The sequence below is a fragment of the Blastomyces gilchristii genome, assembly GCF_000003855.2.
Source record: "Blastomyces gilchristii SLH14081 genomic scaffold supercont1.3, whole genome shotgun sequence".
Taxonomy (NCBI): domain Eukaryota; kingdom Fungi; phylum Ascomycota; class Eurotiomycetes; order Onygenales; family Ajellomycetaceae; genus Blastomyces; species Blastomyces gilchristii.
In genome coordinates, this window is record NW_003101680.1 from 5231067 (window position 1) to 5254735 (window position 23669).

General features: G+C 29.4%; 1 protein-coding gene across 1 annotated transcript; it reads right to left on the bottom strand.

Annotated features, from left to right (window-relative positions):
• Positions 1-23175: 23175 nt before the first annotated feature.
• Positions 23176-23370, bottom strand: BDBG_16602 (uncharacterized protein; the record flags this gene model as incomplete). Its single annotated transcript, XM_031724524.1, has 1 exon — positions 23176-23370. A coding segment is annotated over one exon (195 nt), but the record flags the coding sequence as incomplete, so codon positions are not given.
• Positions 23371-23669: the final 299 nt, after the last annotated feature.

Here is a 23669-nt window from a genome sequence, read left to right on the forward strand (position 1 = left end):
TTGCTGAAAGTAGTACTTAATTCTCTATCAAGAACTTCATTGAAAGATGTTTTCAATTATAGTATTCTGTCTATCACTTCTGAGTGTGATAAATGCTTTTCATCATCTTTTTATAAATTGTATTTAAAAGTTTCAATCTCACTGTTACTTCTAATACTGAGAGATACTCTGTTCTCTATATCTATTTAACATTCTGACTGTCTATTTCTCTCTTTGAAATGTTGTCTGTGATGTCACTGAGTAATGAAGAGATTATATTCATAATAAGTATAGAAAGAAGATACTTTTAAGATTGTATTCTTTGTATTATTATATACAAATTCAGCAGTCAGAAGATGTTTAAGTCAATTATTCTGATAATATAAATAGAACACTTGAAGATGCTGTTCTAATGTCTGGTTCTGATATTCAGTCTGATCATCTATCTGTCAATGAAATACAGTACTGAGAAGACATCTTATTATAAGATAATAGCAAAAAGCTGATCAGTATTTGCTGATAAAGAGGGATTCTTAATCTATTATCAACAATTTCAGAGCATCATGATTATAAATAATAATATCTAAAAACAGGTTAGTCAATTCAGAGGCTTTAATCTTTTTATAAATAGAGATATATTTTATCATCTTTATGAAACAGTTAACAATGACTAAAATTAAGTCATATTCTTTAACTCTTGTTGACTTTGGCAGATCAACTATGAAATTTATTAATAGGTTCTGTCATAAGCTCTTTGAAACAGACAGTGATATCCACTTATTATATTACTTATATCATGAAATCTTTATTCTTTAATAAATATCATAAGTCTTAATATACTCTTTAACATCTGTCTAAAGCTTGTCTTAAATATATTTATATTTTAGAAGCTTCTCAGTCTTCTCTAATCTGAAGTACTCTATATGAAGATTATTATAATGAATTCTTAATAACTTCTGACACATCACTCTGCTACAAGAGATGAAGACTGAATCATTTAGCAGTAGAAGTTCATATTCTTCTAGTTAACAGTGACTTGATTTCTTAGCAGCACTGTTCTACTCAGAGTCTGTCTCTTTCAAGTTTAAATCAGATTCTTTCTTCTTTAACTTCTGAATTCAAGCTGCAGTAGAGACATCTCTCTTCTATAACTTATCAATGAATTTCAAAAGTAGTCAGATTGAAAGATTGTAGATTATTTCATTCTTTATCAATTCAATAATAGTAAGATATAATATAAGAAGCTTATAATCTTCAGTGTTAGTTCTCTGCAGAGATCTGAGTTTTCTTTCATCTTCTATACTGAGTTATGCAGCTGTCTTACCAGCACTGTTTCTGAGCTTTAGAGAACTTCAATTCTCTGCAGTCAGCTTCTTCTGCAGTGATGACAGAGATTCTTTTATAAAATTCTTCTTCATATCAACAATATTATAATTAGATCATCTAGACAGTGTGTTGACAGAATTAAGCCAATCTGAACAGTATCAGATGTAGAAATCATACTCTGAAAGCAGCTTCACTCATCTGGCTTGACATTCTGTCAAGCTCTTTATTGTCAAGAAGTAACACAGATTTGTATAATTAGTGAGAACTTGTACTGAGTACTTACTATTCTGAAGATAATGTCATCAGATCTTAAAGAATTTAATAATTACTAATATCTCTTAATTATGAGTATCATATCTTCTCTATGTAAGTGATAACTTCTTGAAGAAGAAGATTACTGATCTTTATTCACAGTGTCTTATAGACTTTATAAAAAAGTCTTCTCTCACAGATATTTCATTACCTGTATTCTCAGAGTTTATTATTTTCTGATTCTTTCAATATTGAAAGATCTCTGATGTCAACTGTGAAAAGATTTCACAGACTTTATTTCTGAATACATCAGTCTCACACTGACTGAATAAGTCAGAGTTAAAGTGGTTCAGTATTATAATATCTGTAAAAGCTTGTTTCAATTCTGCAAACATCTGCACAGTGTCTTGAGTGAGAATAAATAGTTTTATTTTTCTGTCTTTCACACTTCTCTTTAACAGATCTGTAAGAGAAGCAGTAATCTGTGAATATGTATAGATGAATCATCTGTAGAAATTTGCAAATTCTAAAAACATCTGCATCTCACAGTATATTCACAGTGCTGGCCAGTTCTCAATAACAGAGATTCAGCTTCTGTTCATTGAAATACTGTTCATCTTAATAATATAATCTAAGAAATCAATTTCCTGCATGTAGAATGAGTATTTTTCAGTGTTTATATAGAGTTGATACTGTCTCAAGTAACTCAATACTTCTCAAACATGAATATCATATTCTTTCTTCATTTTTGAGAAGATTAGAATGTCATTCAAGTATACTATGCAGGAGACATTGACAAGGCCCTGCAGCATCTCATTTATATAGATCTGAAAGATGACTGAAGTGTTACAAAGATCAAAAGACAAAACAAGATATTTATAATTATCATACTTGATATGAAAAGCTGTTTTTCAAATATTATCTTTATTAACTCTGATTCTATGATAGATATCTTGTATATCAATCTTTGAAAACATCTTTACTTCAGATAATTGATTGATTATCTTGTTAATTAACAGTAATGAATAGTAATTCTTAACTGTTATTTTATTGAGGTCTCTGTAGTCTATACATAGATATAGTCTATCATTTTTCTTGAGTATAAAGAGTATAGATGTCTCTGCTGAACTCTTTGATAAGTGTATTCAGTTCTTTGATTGCACTTTCTCAAGATATTTATACAGAACATTTAATTTCTTTATAGATAAGTTATAAAGAGGTCTGTACAGTGTCATTACACTGTCTTCAAGATAAATCTTATATCATATCTTGATATCAGGAAACTTCACTGCTTCTCTTTCTGAAAAGATATTCTTATAATCTGCAAAGAGACATTATATATATTCATCTTCAATGACAGATACTGCTGCTAATCTTACAGTAAGAATGATACCTTCTTTATCTATCTTCAAGTCTCAGTCACCTGTTACACAGTATATTGACTCTATCTTTTTCTCAAGATTCTTCTGATGAAACTCTTCAGATTTCTCTATCACTGTCTCTTCATTAGTGAGATAATACTGTCATATCTGAGTGACTTAGTCAATGAGAGAATTGTTTTCTCTCAATTACAGAAGATCTAGAATGATGTTCTCATCTATAATATTAACTGTATGAAGAAGCTGACTGCTTTTCTTGAAGATTTCTTCTGAGTCTGTGATCATATACTTTGCTTGAATTATGTTAAAACAGTGATATTTCATTTCATGAGTAAATTTCATATGATCTGATAAGTCTATCTTCTTTCAACTCTTCATCAAAGAACAGGAATAGAATATGAAGTTAGTATCTACTCTGAAGTCAAGTAGATATCTCACTAATATCTTCTTATTCAGAGTATTTATTATAATCATAATATAAACTTAAAGATATAAGAATTATCAATTCTTTATTTCTTTCTCTTCTTTATCTTTCATGAATACATTTGTCAGAAGAGAAGTTAACTTTGAGAAGATATCTTCTTAATTTCTTCTCTTCTTTGACTTCTTATAATTACTAGTATAGTGATTATCAGTTCTGCAGTTAAAACAGAGATCTTTATTAAATCTTTTTTAATGTTTCTTTACAGTGAGTGAAGAATTAAAATACTTGAAATTCTTCTTTACTTTCTTCACACTAGAGCTGTCACAGTGCTGTTTAGATTCTGTCATTGATTACTTAGAAGAGATCTTATTAATCTTTTTCTCAGAGTATTGATTATTTAAATATATCTGAAAAGTTAAGTTAACAAGCTCAGTGCAATTGATTGATGAACTCTGATACTGTGATATTATTATTCACATTTTATAAGTCAGCTTTGTGAGATAAAGCTGTATCTTTAATTGATTCAAATTATCAGTCAATTTCTCTTAATATTCTTCAAATCTTACATTGAAATTGAAAGAATTCTTATTATCTTGTTAATATAATGAGTTAAACTACTGTGCTGCTGTGAAGCTACAGTTATGATGATTTTTGATTTAATTCAGTAGAAAGTTCTTGAATTCTTCTTAAGTTATTACAGTATTAGTACACTCAAGCTTTCTTTTCTTAATAATTCAAGTAGTCACAGAGATATCTTCAAGAAGATTGATAATGTATATTACTTATATTTTATAAGTATTATACTGACTTGAGTTAAGATGGAATTTTTATTCAAGAATATGAGTAAAGCTGTGAAATTCAGATAATATGTTTTCTTTATATCTTAAAGAATCTCTGATCTTAATCTCTTTATCTTCATAATAGATGTAGGTGTGTAGAGGCTGCAGCAGTGATAGAGCAGTTAAAGAACTCATATCAAAGTGTACAGTGAGTTCAGAAATCTCAGATTTCTGCTAAGATAGAGATGTACACACTCTAGAAGATGATATGAAGTTTTCTTCAGAGAGTGAGATCAGATCAGTCTCAGTGCAGGTATATGAGATTATATCAGTCTGTTAGAGCTTGACTGATTCAAACTTGTAATTAGATAGAGTGATTTACATTGTAATATAATAGAACTAAAGCAGTGACTAGTTAGCAGTATTATATAGAAGTAGTTGTTTGAGAAGCTGTATAAATGAGCTTAACTATCTTGCTTAAATAGTGAGCTCATAGACTACAGGATTATTGTGAGAATATTACAAATATGATACTTAGTATACTAAGAAGATTGTATAAGAAACACAGTAACTCTTGTATATATTTCAGTAGAAGAAAAATGAATCACTGACTTCTTTGATGAAGAGTCAGCATCTAGCTATTCTATATAGATAATGAGTGAATATCCTTCTCTCATTTCATAAGTGAGAATAGCTGAAGTGATACCTCAGCAGCATCTCACTGTCAAGAAAGAGTAATCTGCTGACCTTGTATAGAAGCAGGGTTCTCATATTTATCAATCAGATCTTTCTATGATATATCTGAATGATGTCATAGAGTGGTTGGAAACCGGTTTGGATGAGATGAAATCATCCGCATGGAAGCGATGGGCCGTGTGAAACCGCAACGGGGCCTTGGCACGGCCGGGAGCGTGACAATATGCTTATATATAGCTCAGTTCTTTGATATAGGCTAAGAGCTGAATTATTCAAGAAAACCTGTGATGAAGCATATATTGAGACATGTATTAATTGTCAGATATTGCAGAAATCTGATACTGAGTTGATAGAACTGTAGAATAAATTCTGCTGTGTATATAATCAGTTTCTTATCATTATTTATGAAATTGACATTCTTCTTCATAGAAGTGAATGTAGAATGACAGTCATTTATTAAGAACTTCTTCAGAAGATTTCTTATAAAGAGAAATTGAGATAATATTAATGAAGTTGAATCTCTATTAATCTTTATTTCTAGATAGCAGTTGAAATTCTCTACATTCTTGATCTCATAATTAGCAGCAATTTCAGCTTTGACTCAGTTCAGATCATCAATTTTCAGGCTGTAGAGACAGATATCATTTATATAGATAGTTATATAGACCTGTCTTTCATCATGAATCAATAGTTCAGTATTATAGAGACTGACACAGAAGTCTGAGTATAATAGCATCTTTTACAGCTTCTCATATCATAAGAGTGCTGCTTGCTTAGAACTGTAGAGTCTCTGTATCGACTCATACACAAGATCATCACAGTCTTCACAGAATTCTGTGAATTGATTCATATATATCTGTTCATCAGCAGGCAGTTGAGCATTTAAAAAAGCAGTCATTCTATCAATCTGCGGAAAATATCATATCTGAGATGCCAAGATTATCATGAGAGCTCAAGAGATGAATACAGAGATAACAGTTGCAAAGATTCTTGAGTAATTAATTCTCTTCTATTGATGATTTTCACAGACAATTCAGCAGGTCTTATACTGAATAACCTCACTTATATTATTGAACTTTTTGTCAAATACTCATTGACTGTGAAGAACACTCATTTGTGATATTCTCTCTATCAGTCATCAGACCTCTATCTATTTCAAATAATTGATCTCTTTAACACAGGTCTTGTAATAATACTTTCATTTCATGAAAGCTTTGATGTGTGTGAGGTTTTTCAGAATTGAAAGTGTAGCAATCTCAGAATCAATAAGTAAATCTTTAAGACTATCTCTTACTGAAGCTTTCCTCACTGTAGTGATATTTCTTATAGATGTTGAAGAATTATCAGATTCAACTGTGAATTTCAGAGAGTTCAGTATATTCAGTATTAAAAAGATAGATATTCTCACAGAGATTTCATAGTCAATTCATCAATTATTAGTGAGTATGAGAAATAATGAACAGTCAGGTCAGATTTCCTCATCAATAAACAGATCATCAATTGATGAATCAGAAATCACTGAAGAAATTATTGCAGTGAGTAGGTCCGATATTACTGAAGAAATCACTGCAGCTGCTTTACAGACTGCATTGAGTAGAATCTTCAGATTGTGTGTAGTCAGTAATGATGAATCAGCTAGATAAAGGTTCTTCTGAAAGATGATATCTTTTGATATATATAAATGCCTGTTGAAGGAATTCATCAATCTATAATTGATAAAATCATCATATCTCACAAAAATCAACTCTTTGAAACAGGAGGTCATCTTATTGATGAGCTTGAAGACTATCTTCAGAAATGCTTTGCAACCTCATCAATAAATGCTGTGTACAGAAGATAGAGCTTCAAGCCAGACCTTATACAGTGTAATTGACTTTGTATTTTCAGAGTTCTCATACAATATTGTTAAGATTGATATAAGATTAAGCAGCTCTGTGACTGTAATAACTATCTCATCTCACATCTTTTCACAAGTGAAAGAATCTATTAATAGTGATCAGAACTTCTCAATGATTAAACTGATTGATTATTCAGATACTTCATCTCGCTATGAAGTATAAAAAGAAGTTGACTTTCATTTTATTCCTTCACTGAGCATATATGAGGTAACTGTATTTGAATTCAATTCTTCACAGTCTGAGTGAATGATTGCCATGCTACATCTCAGCAGATTCTTGATGAATTGATTGAAGATCTGTAGATATCTCAACATCTCATTCTTATATTTCAATAGAAATATTCATCTCATCTGAGTGATATCATCTGTAATCATCATTGCAAGCTTCTTGCCAGTGTAAGATGATACATTTTCAGTCTTAAGAGTCTCACCATCACTGAATATATTCACTTAAACCTTCAAGAACTTGCAGGTAGCATGATGTGGTGTGAAATTCTTGTAGAAAGCACATTTCTGCTTAGTCTTAACACATGTAGCACAGAATGATAATTCTTTCAGACTGATAATGATAATATCAAATCACAGGTCTCTGATCATTTTTAATATACTATTTTCATTTATATAATCAAGTTGATGATGTTACTTATCTATTGAAAGCTGTTGCAGAAGAACTGCAGATAATCAAGATAAAGATGAGATAATAAAGAAATCAGTATCTGAATTCTTAGAGTTGATTAACTGTTCAATATTCTTACAGCTGAATAATCTCAAAGACTCAGTATTTGAATCATAATCTGTTGAGATTGTCTTTGATTTCAGAACAGCTACATATGTCACTACTTCATACATTGAGTTATTCATTACATCATAAAATGTCAGTGAGCTGTTGAATAGAATGTAAATATTATTATGAGACAGATTGATGTAGAAGATATCACTGTTGATAGATAACAGAAACTCAAAGTAGTTCTCAGCATCAACTTGTATATTATAGTGAATATAGCTCTGATGCTTCATAAGTTCTGCAGAGATCAGATTTGCAGATAGTTCTGACATGTAGTATATATAATTGAATTCTATCAATCTTTCACTCACTGAGATGAACACAGTGTCAACACTCTGAATCTTCAGAATGATCTTATTAATCACTTGAACTATTGAACTATTAATTGCTATAAGCTCTGCAAACTATGATCTATCACTCGCGATGTGGCATCCGGCGCCACTATCTCATATAGTGAGGGAATCCTTGTGGGGTTTCATGAAATAGACTGACACATTGATAATCTCTGTGAGATTTGTCATCTGAAAGGTCTCTGAATCATCTGTAATAAATAGTTGAGTCTCACTCTTACTATTGTTCTTTTTCTTCTTTTTCTTGAATTCCTTTATTCTCATAGCATTGTAGATTCTTCAATTATTCAGAGTACTGTCTGAATTGATCAATCAACAGATGTTAAAGTGAGATCTCTCACATTCAGAACATGTAGATAAATTCTCTGATTCTCAATAATTTCAGAAGCTCTCTTGAGTATTATTATAACCATGTTTATTACAGTCTTCACGGGCCGAATTTGATGTATTGTTATTGTTAGAATTGATAGATGTAGTGATTGTTGTAGCTGTAGTTACTGTTGTAGTGAAGTTAGCTGCAGCATCTGTATTCTGTAGATTCTTTTTATCTTTTGAAGAATTAAGCTGTGAATGAATCTTCTATATGAGAAGATCAACATTTAATATCACAGCTGTGAATTTGAAATTCTGTATATTCTCTATCTTCTTCTAAATATAATTTCTTCAATTGTTGAGTAGAAATGAGTAGAAGATATCAAATATTCATGTATCTGAAGAGAAACCATTCATCATCTTCAATTTTATAATAATGAACTAAAACTTATTAAAGAATGTGTATAGATTGAGAATCCATGTATCATTAAGTAATATAAATTTCAGAACTGTCTCACAGTGTAACTATGTTTTTAAAATAGAGTATTTCTGTTCAATCACATTTCATAGAGTATAAGTGATCTGATTTTCATCATATTTAAAGAAATGTCATCTGACACCTGCACTCAGAGAGTTTGAGATGAATGTGTAGAGTCACTGATTTCTGATGTCTCAGAATGATGTGTATTCATCATCTCTTTGTAGAGGGTTCTGAGTCTGTTGTTTCTCTATCATATATTAACACTGTGTATTAATCAGTTTCAATTTCCTAAAGATGCTTCATGTCATATAATTGAATGTATCAGTTAGACTGTTTAATCTCACAGTATTTTTAATATCTTTCTTGAATTGAGAGATTGTCTTGTCAAGATGGCTATTCAGTTCATAAAGATTGAATTTCAATCTTTCACTGAGATTAGAATCTCATGTGATTGTACAGACTGTTAAGATGATGATAGAATAATTGTTAACATTCTGTGATTGATCTGTAGGGAATCTCTGTTGACAGAGTTTTTTCAGTTGTGATTTAAGTTCTAGAACTCTACATCTCTGCTTCTTCATTTCAAATGTTATCTTGAGATCTTTCATCTGTTGATCTGATATTGCCTCATCTGAACAGTAGACATCTGAGTGTCTGTTATTCTCATCAAGAGAATCAGCTTTATCAAGCTGTTAAGTAGATCAGAGAGCCGGCCTGACTGTGTCAGAAGCTATATTCAAATCAGCTTTAAATTGAGAGAGTGTTTCAGAGCGTTGAGAGCGTTCATCAATAAAGCTTTCAAATGCTTTAGAACCATGTTCACTGGCAGAGTGTGTGTGTAAAGAATTATGATCATTAACTGAAATAGTGAGTTGAACATGAGATCATGAATGTGTATGTGAGCGGGATCATGTTGAATCCGTTATCTTGATATTTGTTTATTGAATCCTTGTCAATATTATTCTCTTTCTTTTCTTGCTTTTTTACAATGTGGTGTGTTTTCTGCAAGTCTCTTTTTTAAGTGAGCAGTAGTATTATTGATCAACAAGATTTCAAATGCATCAATACTGATTGAATAAGATGATTATAACACCTGATGAGTGTATTAAATGAAGCAGTAGTTAAATAATAATTATATTGACAAGAAATCCCGAATTGACAGTGTTTTTATACAAAATGAGTCTCATAACCTGTGAGAGGTGTAAAGCTTGTGTGATTGAAAGATTGCTAGCTTGTAAGAAGTTATGTGATGGAAGGATTAGTAAGGCAGATCACGTGACCTGACAGTATATTCATACTTCTCTGACAGGTTTCTCTGCAGTATTTTTAAGAACTCAGATATCACAGATACTGAATACTGAAAATATTAGTATGAAGACTTCTGCATCTGATCCAGTTATATAAGATTATTATTATTATTATTATTCTTCAATTATAGATATATGCAGTCAGAGACTATGACATCTACCTGAGAACTCTTAGTTCTCAGAGTTTTTCCTATATCTATAGAGTCAACTATTATACATTTATCAATTTCAGATATATAAAATCAGAAAATTCCAGCTCAGAATACAAAAACTGTTTATAAATTGCAGTATTTCAACATCTTCTGATACATTGAAACTATTTGAAAATATCATGACAAAGGAAAAGAGAACATAGTCTTAAAGATAGACAGATTAAATAGATAGATATAAAAGAACAGAAAGAAACAAGTACAGTAAAGAGAGACTATAACAAAACAAAATTATTAAAAGATAGTGTATAGCTGTTTTAACAGACTATAACTAATCAATTTTCACCTCTGCATATTCAGATATTTCTGAATTCAGCTATTTTCTTGTAGCTGCTTGAGTTTCTGATAGAAAGTCTATTAAGTATTTAATTCCTGTGTCAATTGAGAATAAGAACCTCATATTTAATTGATTTAAATCATACTTCATCTTCAATCTGACTTTGAGACTATTGTATAATGCATAATGTATTACAATATACTCAGGATTTTCATTTGCATTGCAGAATGATGTAAGAAATCCCGCTTCTCACGGATTCTTTACCTCTATTCCTATCTCTCGCATAATTAATAGGGTTAGCAGCCCTTGGCTACACACAACTATATAGACTGAAGCTCATGAATACTATTCATAACTCAGCTTGAATGCTATTATATATTTGATCTCTACATTTTATCTTTCTATCATGAATACTTCTAGTAGTTAACAGTATATATTACATCAAGCTGCAAATATCTGAATAATTATCTGTGAGCACTTATTCTTACATTTCAAGCTCTGTCAGTCAGTAACTATCTATTATAACTGAAAGAACTAGAAACTTACATACTTCAATCTCTGTGAACTCTACTGCAGATACTCAGAAGAAGTTATCTGAATCATGAATAATCTCTGTGAAAGAAGTGTCAGAGCACTTATCAATTACTTACAGAATATTATTCTCTACATCTATGACAGAGAAACTCTCTGAATTCATGAATAAATCAATCTCAGTGAAGAACATTCTTAAGCATCTTCTGTGAAATCAAGCTATTTTTCTATAAGAAATACTTACTGTCTGTAAACATTCTTGAACTCAGAATACAAAATCTGTTTACAAATTGCAGTGTTTTAACATCTTCTGATACTTTGAAATCATTTGACAATATCATGACAAAGGAAAAGAGAACACAGTCTTAAAGATAGACACATTAAATAGATAGATAGAAAGAAATTGAAAGAAAAAGATAAAGTAAAGAGAGACTGTAACAAAACAAATTATTAAAAGATAGTATATAACTGTTTTAACAGACTATATCTGATTGATTTTCTTCTCTTCATATTCAGATATTTCTGAATTTAGTCATTTTCTTGTAGCTGCTTGAGTTTCTGATAAAAAGTCTATTAAGTATTTAATTCCTGTCTCAGTTGAGAATAAGAATCTTATATTTAATTGATTTAAATTATACTTCTCTTTCAATCTGACTCTGAAACTATTGTATAATGTATAGTGTATTATAATATACTCAGAATTCTCATTTGCATTGCAGAATAAGCATTCTATTGAGTCAAATCTATCATCAAATCTTTGTATATAAGGTTTGAAATAACCATGTTCTAGTTTCAGCTGTATTATAGATGAGAATATTTTCTTTTTACATTTAATTGAACAAGATTTTCACTTGAGTTTTGTTTCAAATCTTGAATAATGTATACTCTTCTTTTATTTCTACCAGCTTTCATTCCACTTGTCTAAACAAGATTCTTTTATTTTTCTCTTTATAAAAGACTAGGACATAGTTTTTTGAATAGATCTGCTTAATTCTGCACTCTTTTTTGCAGCTGAATCAGCCAATTCATTGCCATGCTGCGGGCGCTAGCCACCCGCAGAATGCACCTTAAGCTAATTACATTTAACCCTCTATAATTAACTGACCACTGTGTCTGTCCTCTCAGGCCAGCCACTAATTTCCAGAGGTGTTAGTTAGTGGCTGTCACCACCCACTTGATGACACACACACCAAGCTTCCGATTGCTGATCTCGGCCTCATTAGATGCTCATAGGCCTATCAATCAGCTGTTATAACCTCACTCTGTGTTAGAGACTAATCATAGACTTGATGACTGCAGTCCTCCCTGCCAGTATTAGGAATTGACAGTGAGCTTGCAGGCTCTAGTCTATCAGAGTGCTCTGTCTAGAGCCTAGATACATGTCTAGACCTGCTAGTCAGATGATTTTCAAAATCATTCTCTGTATTTGAGAGAGAGCTAGGCTCTGATGACAGCCCTAGTTAGAGACTTGTCTAAATAGTGTATAATCACTACATTAGGCTTGACCCTATATCATTAGAACCTTGATGAGTGTACAGTAGAATAGTGGGATATTGACACTTTATATCAGGTCTGATGAGTGTTCACAGAATCTTGCTTAACTAGTGACTTAGCTTACAGTAGAGAGTTCTATCCTGTATCAAGTCTTACTAATTAGGCTCAGCTTCTATTACATGAGGGCTTTCATGGGTAAGAAGTGACAGATGCCAGTGATGGAATTCAAACTCACGCACTTCTAATGTGTGCGGCCTTGGTTACCAGTCTTACCAACTGGGCCACGCTGGCTAAGAGACTTTATAAGATGAATAGAGAACATCTCAACTGTGATCATTAATATTAGAAAAAGAGAGAAGAAATCTGATAAAGACTACTTACAGTACTTTATAGAATTATGATATGAATTGAGATCTGTAAAAACAGAGCTCTGAAACAAGATCTGAATAATGATATTTATAAAGAAGCTGAATAAAGATATGTAGAATAAGCTTATTGAGTAAGACTCTAAGTTCTTAACTCTGAAGAAACTGATAACTCTTATTCACTGCTTATAGATCACTGTAAGAGTTATAGATTTATAAAGAGCAGATTATTAATCAGCTCTGCAAGAGTTAGAACAATAGAGAACAGATTTATTAGAAAAAGATAATAAGATATAGAGAGATTTGTATCTGACTGCTGAGTAGAAAGAAAGAGCATTATAAACTTCTATAAATAGAGTATATAATAGAGAGACTAAGAAAAAGAGTCTCTGCTTTATCTATTCTAAATCAGAATATCTCTGCATAAACTGTTTAAATAAATTAGAATAGAAATTTAAGAAGTTATAAACAGAGTCAGTAACAGTCTTCTTAAGAGTCTTAAAGCTGACATCTGAATCTGTTACTCTCTCAATAAAAATACATGCTTATAAGAAGAGATTATACTGTAGTACTACTGCTCTACAACTATGAAAAGTATTAATGAACTTAGAATCTCAGGTTACTATAGTGTTTCTAAAGCTCACAGAGTGAATAAGCTGAGTGATGAAAACTGAGAATCTACTCTTATAATAAGCAGAGTGTGAGAACTCAGATCTGAGAACTGAGAGACTTATAAGACTTATCTTTAAATTATAAGATCTTTCTGAAATCTGAAGAAGATTTATAGAAACTGTGATTATCACAGATATCACAGATAATATATACTTAAGACTTATATCACTTTAAAAATATAATTTATATATAACTGTCTGTAAGTTAGGTTTATACTTCTGATCAGTATTGATAGACTTACTTATAAAGATAGAATCAGTTAATGTTACAGAGTTAATTAGAGAAGACAAGCTTCTCTATATAATAACTTTACAAATGTCTGAGAACTTTACAGTCATGAAAACTGAGCTTCAGATATTAGAGAAATATTAAGATCTTACAGAGATAATCTGTTCAGCTAAAATAGCTGAGCTTTTATCTCACTATGAGAAGAATCTGGTAATAGATTTAATAAAAGAGCAGAAATTCTGCTGAGAATCAAGTTATAAGCTCTCTTATTATAAGACAGAGATCTTACAGACTTATATAAAGAAGAATCTGAAGAATAACTTTATTCAATCTTCACAGATCTCTGTAGAAGTCTCTGTGATATTTATAAAGAAGAAGAATAAAGATCTCAGATTGTGTATAAACTATTATAATCTGAACTTTATAATAATGAAGAGTTACTATTCTCTGTCTCTGATTAAGAATGTGATCAATCATTTCATAGAAGCTGTTATATTCATATAACTGAATATAATCAATGTATATACACAGCTGTGAATATAGTTTAAGAATAAATAAAAGACTGTCTTTAGAATCACACTGAGATTATTTGAATATCTAGTAATATCTTTTGATTTAGCTAATATTCTCACTCAATTTCAGTATTTTATTAACAAAACACTTCATGCATATATGAATGTCTTTATGATAATATATCTGAATAATGTGATAATATACTCTATGAAGAAGAAGAAAGAATACACTGAGTATGTACAAAGTGTGTTAAAGATCTTAGATAAGACAGAACTGTATATTAAGCTCATAAAGTACAACTTCAGTACTTATTGAATTAATTTTCTAGAATATATAATTACTGTAGATGATATTCAGATGAAATCTTCACAGATTGAGATTATTTAATTATAATCAGAGTTAACTAGTATTTATAAGATTCAGATCTTTCTGAGCTTTGTAAATTTCTATAAATAGTTTATTTTTATATTCATAAGAATCTTCTTGACTCTTGCAGACATACTGAAGAGTGAAAATAAGAAGAAGTTATCTTATAAATGAAGAATAAAAAGATTATTAAGAAGAAAGAATTATAAGAACTTTGTTATTTCAGAAGCTTACAGAGTCTTTATAAGATTGAAATAGATATTTATAGATACAGTGATACTATTTCACTTTAATTTCTTACTCTTAATCAGATTGAAGACAGATATCTTCTTCTTTATAATTTCAGAAATAGTCTTATAACTACAGTTAAATAAGAACTGAGTTTCAGTGATCTTTTTTTTATAAAAGATGCAATCTATGAAAATCAACTATGACATTTATAATCAGAAGCTTCTTATAATAGTGAAATTCTTCTATCACTGATATCACTACTTTAAGAACCTTGTAACAGTGATTACTATTAAAACTGATTATAACAGCTTATAATAGTTTACTTCAATTAAGAAACTCTCACAGTAGCAGATCTGCTAAGCTCAGAGACTGAGTGAATTCTGATTTAAAATAGAGTATATCAAGAGTACTAAGAACTCAGTGAATAAACTCTCTCACAGATCTGACTATGTCAAGAAGATCAGAATAACAGATACAGAGAAACTAGAGAAAACAGAAAAGCTTTATAAAATACTCAGACTGAGTGTTATAAAGAGATTAACTGAAGAGTCTCTCAATTCTCTATAAGAGAAGAGAGAAGAGAGAGAGAAGAAGTCTATATAACTACTTTCTATAACACTGAGACTTAACACTCTGAGAATCTTCATAAGAATTCTTGAAGAAGATATCTATAATCTGAAGAGTTTACAAACTTTGAGAAGTATTATAGAAGACCTGATATAAAAGAAAACAGAGTATAAGTCTTTATAAGATTCTCTATTCAGATTGTCTGAACTATAACTGAAGAATAAATATACTCAGTATATTCAGAAACTGCTCATAGCAGAGATCAATCCTGCAGAAATAAAGAGTTGAAGAGACTTAAATATTCTTTTATAAAGAGAGAGTCAGATTTATATACCTGTAAATAAGTTTCTATGAGTAGAACTTATTAAAAGATATTATAACTCTTCTTTAGTAAGTCATTTTACAGATACTAGAACTCATGAGTTACTTATAAGAAAATACTTCTATCTGAAGATACAAGAACTTGTGAAGAAGATAGTGAATTCTTATACTATTTATCAGAGTGTTTGAGTAGTATAGTTTAGATTATATAAAGAACTTACTTCTCTATTCATTTCATAGAAATCTTGAAAATAGCTAGAAATGAACATTCTTGTGAGTCTCTCTGAAAGTAAGAATATATATAATGCCTGCTTTGACAGTGTGCTGATAATAGTAGATTACTTTAATAAGATAACACACTTTGTACTCATCTGTAAGAACTTAAAGTCAAAGAATTTAACTTACATCTTCATCTGTAATATGATTCAATTGTATGAGTTATCTGTGAAAATTATCTCAGATAAAGAATCAATCTTCATATAAGAGTTCTGATCTGATCTGATAACTATACTGAAGATTTAATGAGATCTAAGTACAGCTTTTTATCAACAGATAGATGATCAGATAGAATGTCTGATAAGTATATTAAAATAGTATCTACAGTACTTTATCAATTATAATCAGAATGACTGAGTGTATTAATTATCACTTACAGAGTTTATATACAATAACTTAAAATACATCAGTAAAGAGAAAACTCTCTTTAAGATACTCATTAAGACTCACTCACAGATAATCTTGATAGATCTGTGAGTGTATACTATAGAGTATGATGACATCTGTGAACAGACTGAGAAAATTCAGAAGATCTGGAAGAAAGTCTATAAATTCTTGAGAAAGACTCAAGAGTATCAGAAGAGATACTATAACTTCAAGTATATTATAAAGAGTTTTAAGAAAGATAATAAAGTCTGATTAAGTCTAGAAAATATCATTATATAGAGATCTAGTAAGAAGTTAAATCTCTTACTGATAGAGTCTTATAAGATTATGAAGAAAGTTAACTCACAGTTCTATAGATTAAAACTGTTATCTGAGTTATAGATATACAATATTTTTCATATCTCTTTACTCTGTGAATATAAGAAATTCTTAGAGAAGAACTCTATGACTCATCACTCTGTTCATAAAGTATTAGAGAGTGAAAGAGAATATTAGATTAAAGAGATTATTAACTCAGAGAAGTAAGATTACAAGCTCTGATTCAAGATTCAGTGATAAGAGTATTCTGATAAGATAAATAAGATCACTTGAGAATTATCTAAGCAGATAAGATATCTGTCAAAGCTGAGATATAACTTTTATATTATGAATTCTGATAAGTCAGAATAGTACAGTCTTCACTAAGAATCTAGTTATAATAAAGATATTAACACTGTCATTTATAAACTCTAGTCTATAAGATGATGAGTTTCTACTGAGATGAATAGTTCACAGTATATATAAAGAGAAGAAGAAATCATATTCTTATTAAAGTGAAAAAATAAGAAAAATAAAAATAGAACTATGAACATAATTTAAAGATTAATAAAGAAAAAACAAAGAAAACTTACACTTATATTCTTAATACTTATAACACTCAATTCTTCTATGACTATCAATTTCTCTTTTCAAAGAAGCAGAGAGTATTATATCTGTAGTATAGATAATTATTGTATTTGATATAAAGACTGTTAAAAATGTACAGACTTCAGAGAAGCTGAATATCAAAATATACACAGTTACAGCAGAGTCTTGAGAGTTAATTATCTATATATATAATCAGATACTTCTTATGAAGCTGTATTCACTTTCTCAGTTGTACTGAAGTATTCAGCCTGAAAACAATTGAGATACAGAGAGAGAGTTCATCTATTCAGATTAACTCTTATCACAAATTCATAGTATTTATATCATCTTGATTACTCAGATTTTGCAGGTACTCAGAAACTCATCTCTCATTGATAATGAGATTGTGAAAATGCATCACAGTGTGACAATCATTGATAGAGAACCTAGATATATTTATATATACCTGATCAGAGATTGTGCTGATAGAGAGAAGATGATCATAGACTCACAGAGCTGCAGAGAGTACTGGCAGTATTAAAAGCTTCACAGAAACTGTTAGCTAGAATCTATAATAAATTACTTATAAGAAGACCTATAGCAAAGAGTGAGACTGCACTGCTTGAAGTTAGAAGCTGATCTGAAAGAGGTACAGAATTAACTACTGATCTGAAGATTGAGTGCAGTGACAGAGCTGAGAGAGATAAAGATACTATTATAAGTAATAACATTCCTGCTTCATCAGTCAGTAAAAAGTAATCAGAGAAGTCACAGAGACATCTATGAGAAGCTTAACAGTGATCAGATATTATTCATAAAGATATTAAAATTGAAAATTTTTTTATTCTTGAGAAGTTGTTGAATTAATATATAGATATTGTCAGAAACACTCTCTCTCTGTTAGCTGAGTGAAAACACTGTGTGAATGAATAAAGATACTCACAGTTTATAAGAATAAAAGATGTTACAGAAAAAGAGAAAAGAAGATGAGATTTCACAGACAGATCTGAAATATTTATACTACTCTAGAGAGATTTATTTATACTATGAGTAATCTCATAAATGAGTCAGATCACTCTGATAAATAAAGAGTGATTATGAATTAGAGATCTGAATCTTTCTATATGACTATAAAGAGTGATTGCAGACTGTAAACATCTTGATTCTACAATTCTACAGAGTTAATGAAAGAATGAAAAATTCCTCACAATTGTACAGTGTTAAAAAATAATGATTCATAAGAATGAGTGAAAGATCAACTTGTAAATACTTCTCTTTGATGAGAATAATCTCACAGAGAGTGATTTATCTGTAGAATGAATCTATATAATAATCACACAAGAATCTCACAGAAATAATTGTAAGTCAACTGAAACTCTTCTATATGAAAGATGTGAGATAAATCTGTATAATAGTCAGAGAAGAATCTGCAGGCTATAAAGAATCTCATGAAATAAGAAACTGAGTGACAGACTCTTTTCTCTTTACAGTAACAAGAGATTTTCTTTTTTCTCACTGAGGTTTTTTATAGATATGAAGGGTTTTTAGCAAGTATTACTACAGTGCTGAGCCTAGTTCTATGAAATTACTCAGTGAAAGGCTTCGCGGATGAAGTCTTAGAGAGAGAAGAGTATATAAGAAATCTTACTTCTTATGAATTCTTTATCTCTATTTCTATATCTCATGTAATCAATAAAGTTAGCAGCTCTTGACTACACACAACTATATAGGCTGGAGTTCACAAATACTATTCATAACTCAGCTTGAATGCTATTATACATTTGATCTCTACATTTTATCTTTCTACTGTGAATACTTCTAGTAGTTAATAGTACATATCAGGTCAAGCTGCAAACACCTGAATAATTGTCTGTGAGCACTTATTCTTACAAATGAGTACTCTGTTGAATCAAATCTATCATTCAATCTTTGTATATAGAATTTGAAATAACCATGTCCTAGTTTCAGCTGAATTATAAATGAGAATATTTTCTTTTTACATTTAATTGAACAAGATTTCCACTTTGGTTTTATCTAAAATCTTGAATAATGTATGCTCTTCTTTTGTTTCTGCCTGCTTTCATTTCACTTATTTAAATAAGATTCTTTTATCTTTCTCTTTATGACAGATCAGAATACTATTTTTTGAATAGATTTGCTTAAATCTGAACTTTTTTTTACAGCTGAAGCAGTCAATTCATTGTCATGAATATTCATATAAGCAGAAACTTAGTGCAGATGAATTATCAGTTTTAATATTCTTCTCTTTTGAATTTTTAAAACAGAGTTTAAAATCTGTTCAAGATTCATTTGATTATTATGAATCTGACTATTTCTAAGTCTTTTTAAAGCAGCATGACTATCAGAGAATATTCATATCACTTTCAAACTATTTTCTCTTTTATGAGATTTTATTTTAATGAGTTTGAAAGATTTCACTATTACAAATAGTTCAGTATCAAAGACTTTAGATTCACAGTCTAAATTTCACAAATCTGAGATAAAATTGATATTATGTTCAGTATAAGCAATGTCTGCATCTAATCTATTTAAATTCTCATTTTTTGTGTCATCTGAGTAAACCAGAATAGAGTCTTTTATATTGATTATAGAGATCTTCTTTAAATGCTGTTCATATTCTCTCTCTTTAGATAGTTCACATATTTATAAGTCTATGAGAGATTTCAGCTTTTCTCCTCAGAGAGATGTCTTCTCATGATCATTTTTCTCAACATTTAATAAAGAAAATTGATTTTTAATAATCAAATATAGTCTATACAGTTGAGAGAGCATTTTCTTTAAAATATTATTCTCATTTCAATCAAGAAATCTATTTCAATTCAGTTCATTTGCTGAGTTAACTAATGAAAATGAAGAAGAGACTCTTTCTGTGAGTATATGATTTAAGCTCATCTTCATGACTCTCAGAGCATAGTTTATACAGGCTTTTTCAAATTGAATAGCAGAAGATGAAATTGAAGCTTCAATTTTCATTGCTTTAATAGAAGATGATTTGAATGCTCTCAGAATTCTTATCAAAGCTCTGTTTTATAGACTTTGAAAGAGTTCAGTGAAATTATCTTAATTATTTTATTAAACTTAAACTTCATAATCAGCTACTGAGATAATACAGGCTATGTATAACTGTCTCATAATCTGAAAGAATAGATCTCTCTCAGTATTTGATAGACTGATTATACTATTCAGTAGTCTCTCTGTCTTGATAATTCTTTATTAAATATGATATTTAAAATTCAACTTGAAGTTTAATCATACTTCTAGTCATTTGACATTTAAACTGGATTTAATCTCTTTGTTCAAAAGAGTTAGACCTAGATCTTTCTCATTAAATCTGGAAAAAAAGTGAATTAACTCAGTTTTATTCATATTAAATTGAATTAGATTGATATCTACTCTAACAAAGATTTTCTTTACTGCTTTCTCAATCACTTCTAAATTCTCTTTGATTGTCTTTGAATAATAGAGTGGATCAATATTATCTATATAACTTGAAGATCTCACTATTTTCATTTCTCTATTCTTGAATAGATATGCAGTGTATATTGTAAATAAAACAGGTAATATTAAAGATTCTTACAATACTTCTATTTTTATCTCAGTCTTATCTTATTTCATTTCATCAAAGAATAGTTGTATAATTCTTTTAGATATAAAATAATTAACTCATTTTATTAGAGAAAGTGACTGTTTTAACATCTTCAAAGTTTAAATCATCTTAGACTTTGAAACATGATCAAATGCATCTTTTATATCAATAAAAACTGCAGTTGAGACCAGATCTTTATGCTTTGCTACTTAAATATTATGAATAACTGAAAGAACAGTATCAATTGCAGAATATTGTTTTCTATCTCTCATTTATTTATTAAATAGATGAGAATTACTAATAGAGCTTATAAAAGATAATCTAGTAGCTATTATTCTTTCTAGAATTTTTCTCAAACAGTTCAACAGAGATATTACTCTATATAACTTAGAAATTAAAGTTTTTCTATTAGATTTTGTAAGGATTACTTCAGTAGCTTCTCTTCAGCATTCAGAATGATAATTATTTTTTAAGAGATTGAAAAAGAGCTCAAAATATTCATTCTTCAAGTAGAAATATATGTTTTAAATAATCAAGTGATTGATTGAATCAGGCTCTGCAGCAGTTCTAATTGAACTTGAGAATATTAGTGACTCTAGTTTATTACATATAAGCTCAGATCATTCTCAGTTACTTTCATCAATATATTCATGAAATGCCATATTCTTCTCTTCTAAATGTGATGAGTTTTGAAAGAGAATTCTTATAAAAACTTAACACTTGTACTTAAAAGAGTTTGCTGTATATAATGTATTCTGAAATTTATATTCTAAGATTGAAAGCTTTGCTACACTTCTTGTTTTAGTATAGTTAAAGACTTTAAAAACTTCTTTTTCTTATACTTCTTTAAGAAATTTGTTTAGGTAACATGTTTTGACTCTTTTAATATTTGAAAAATATTCATTTTGAATAGTATTGAACTCTTTATTAGATTTTAAGTTATTCTTTCAATCTCTCTTAGCAGTGACTAATTGCTTTCTTTTAGAAGTGATATTCTCATTGCATCAAGATTTGAAATACTCAGAAGACTTTTTCTTTGAAATATTTTCTCTAATACTTGTTAGAAGAATAGATGTATTCAGCTTTACTCTATTCTCAAGCATTTCATTTGAGATATCTTGACTTTGATTTCAATAGAGCTCACTCTGCTTTTCAGATTTCAGCTGTTTTACTGTTTCTTCAACTGCTTTTCAATCAGCTTTTTCAAAGTGATACTGATTAGAGAGAAGAGAAATTTCACTTCTTTGTTTTTCACTCAGTTCAATATCAAATTGAATGATCTTATGACTCATTTTTGAGGTTTCATTTGAATCAATAAATCAGTTTATAAGTCTTTTTTTAATTAGATTTTATGACATGAAAGTTAGATCTATAATAGATTTTCATTTCATGTCTTTTCTAAAGAATGTTTATTAATCAGACTTGTTATCTAAATCTATTGAATGTTTAAAAGTTCATTTAATTAGTTTATCTGCTCTTACTGCTCTTATGCATTCTGAGTTTTATCAGAATTAATGTGCATTGAAGTCTTCTGTAATTATAGAGTTTTTTAAGAGAGTTATACTCAAAAATTCTCTGTCAATTGTTCAGATATTGTTGTTTTCTTTCAATGACTTTTCATTATAGATATTTATAAGTTAAATAGTATCAAACTCATTCTCTTTATCTATAATATCACTCACTAGAATATCAGAGTCAGATATGATACTAAATCTCAGATTAAATTGATATCTTGATCTTTTTCTCTCATAGATTACTACTCTTGATTTTATCTCAGATTTTTCAGAAAGAAAGTAGTAATAGCTTAAATGAGAAATGATGTACTTTTACTCAGTATCAAAGTTTGGTTCTTGAAGAAGTATAAAGTTAACTTTTTATTCAAATGTAATCTGAAGATAAGAATAAATATAATTTAAGTTTCAATTCACATTGTTGTAAATAAATGTGATTTTTGAAGAGTTTTTAAACTTTTTTTATTATTTTTATTATACATTCATACTAAAAGAGAGTGAAGATAGAGTAGAATCTAATCACTATCATCAGATAGTGAATTATAACTATTTTGAAAAGTAGAAATCTCAACTGCTTGCATTCTATCTAATTTATTATCAGAGTCATTTCTCAATTCTCTAATCTTAACAGATATTTAAGAATTCAAATTCTGTTTACATTTTACTCAAAAATTGAAGTTTGAAGATTTAGATAGTTGAGAGTTTCTTCTTTTTAAGCTTATAGCTGTAGATTTACTGACTTGACTTTTTTCTTCAGTTTTAGATTTACTTTGAGCTTTATCTTTTCTTCAGTTCTTCTGAGTTCTTGAAGTAAATACATATTTCTTTGAGTTAGATGCATATTCTTCTTTGCAATTGAAGCATTTAAGCAGAGTATGTTGACATATTTCATCTGTTTTTGAGCATATTTCATATTTATACACACTAGTTTTATAATCTCTAGTATGAACTGTGCATTTTGAGTCTCTGAAATAAGAGATTACAAAGTGTTTATATCTTTGACAGTTTGAACACTGTGTCTAAGCTTTGAGATTTATTCTTGAGTCTTTGTATTTATGAACTCTCATTTTAAATCTGCTACTCTTACTTCAGAGATTCTTGATTATTCAAGTGTCTTTATATACACTAGAACAGACTCATTTCTTCTGCTTTATCTGACCTCAATTGAATTAAGTCATACAGACTCTTTTCTCAGTTCACTAGAATTGTATTCTTCTAATTCATTTTTAAGAAGTAGTATTTCTTCCTCACAGTTAAAAATTT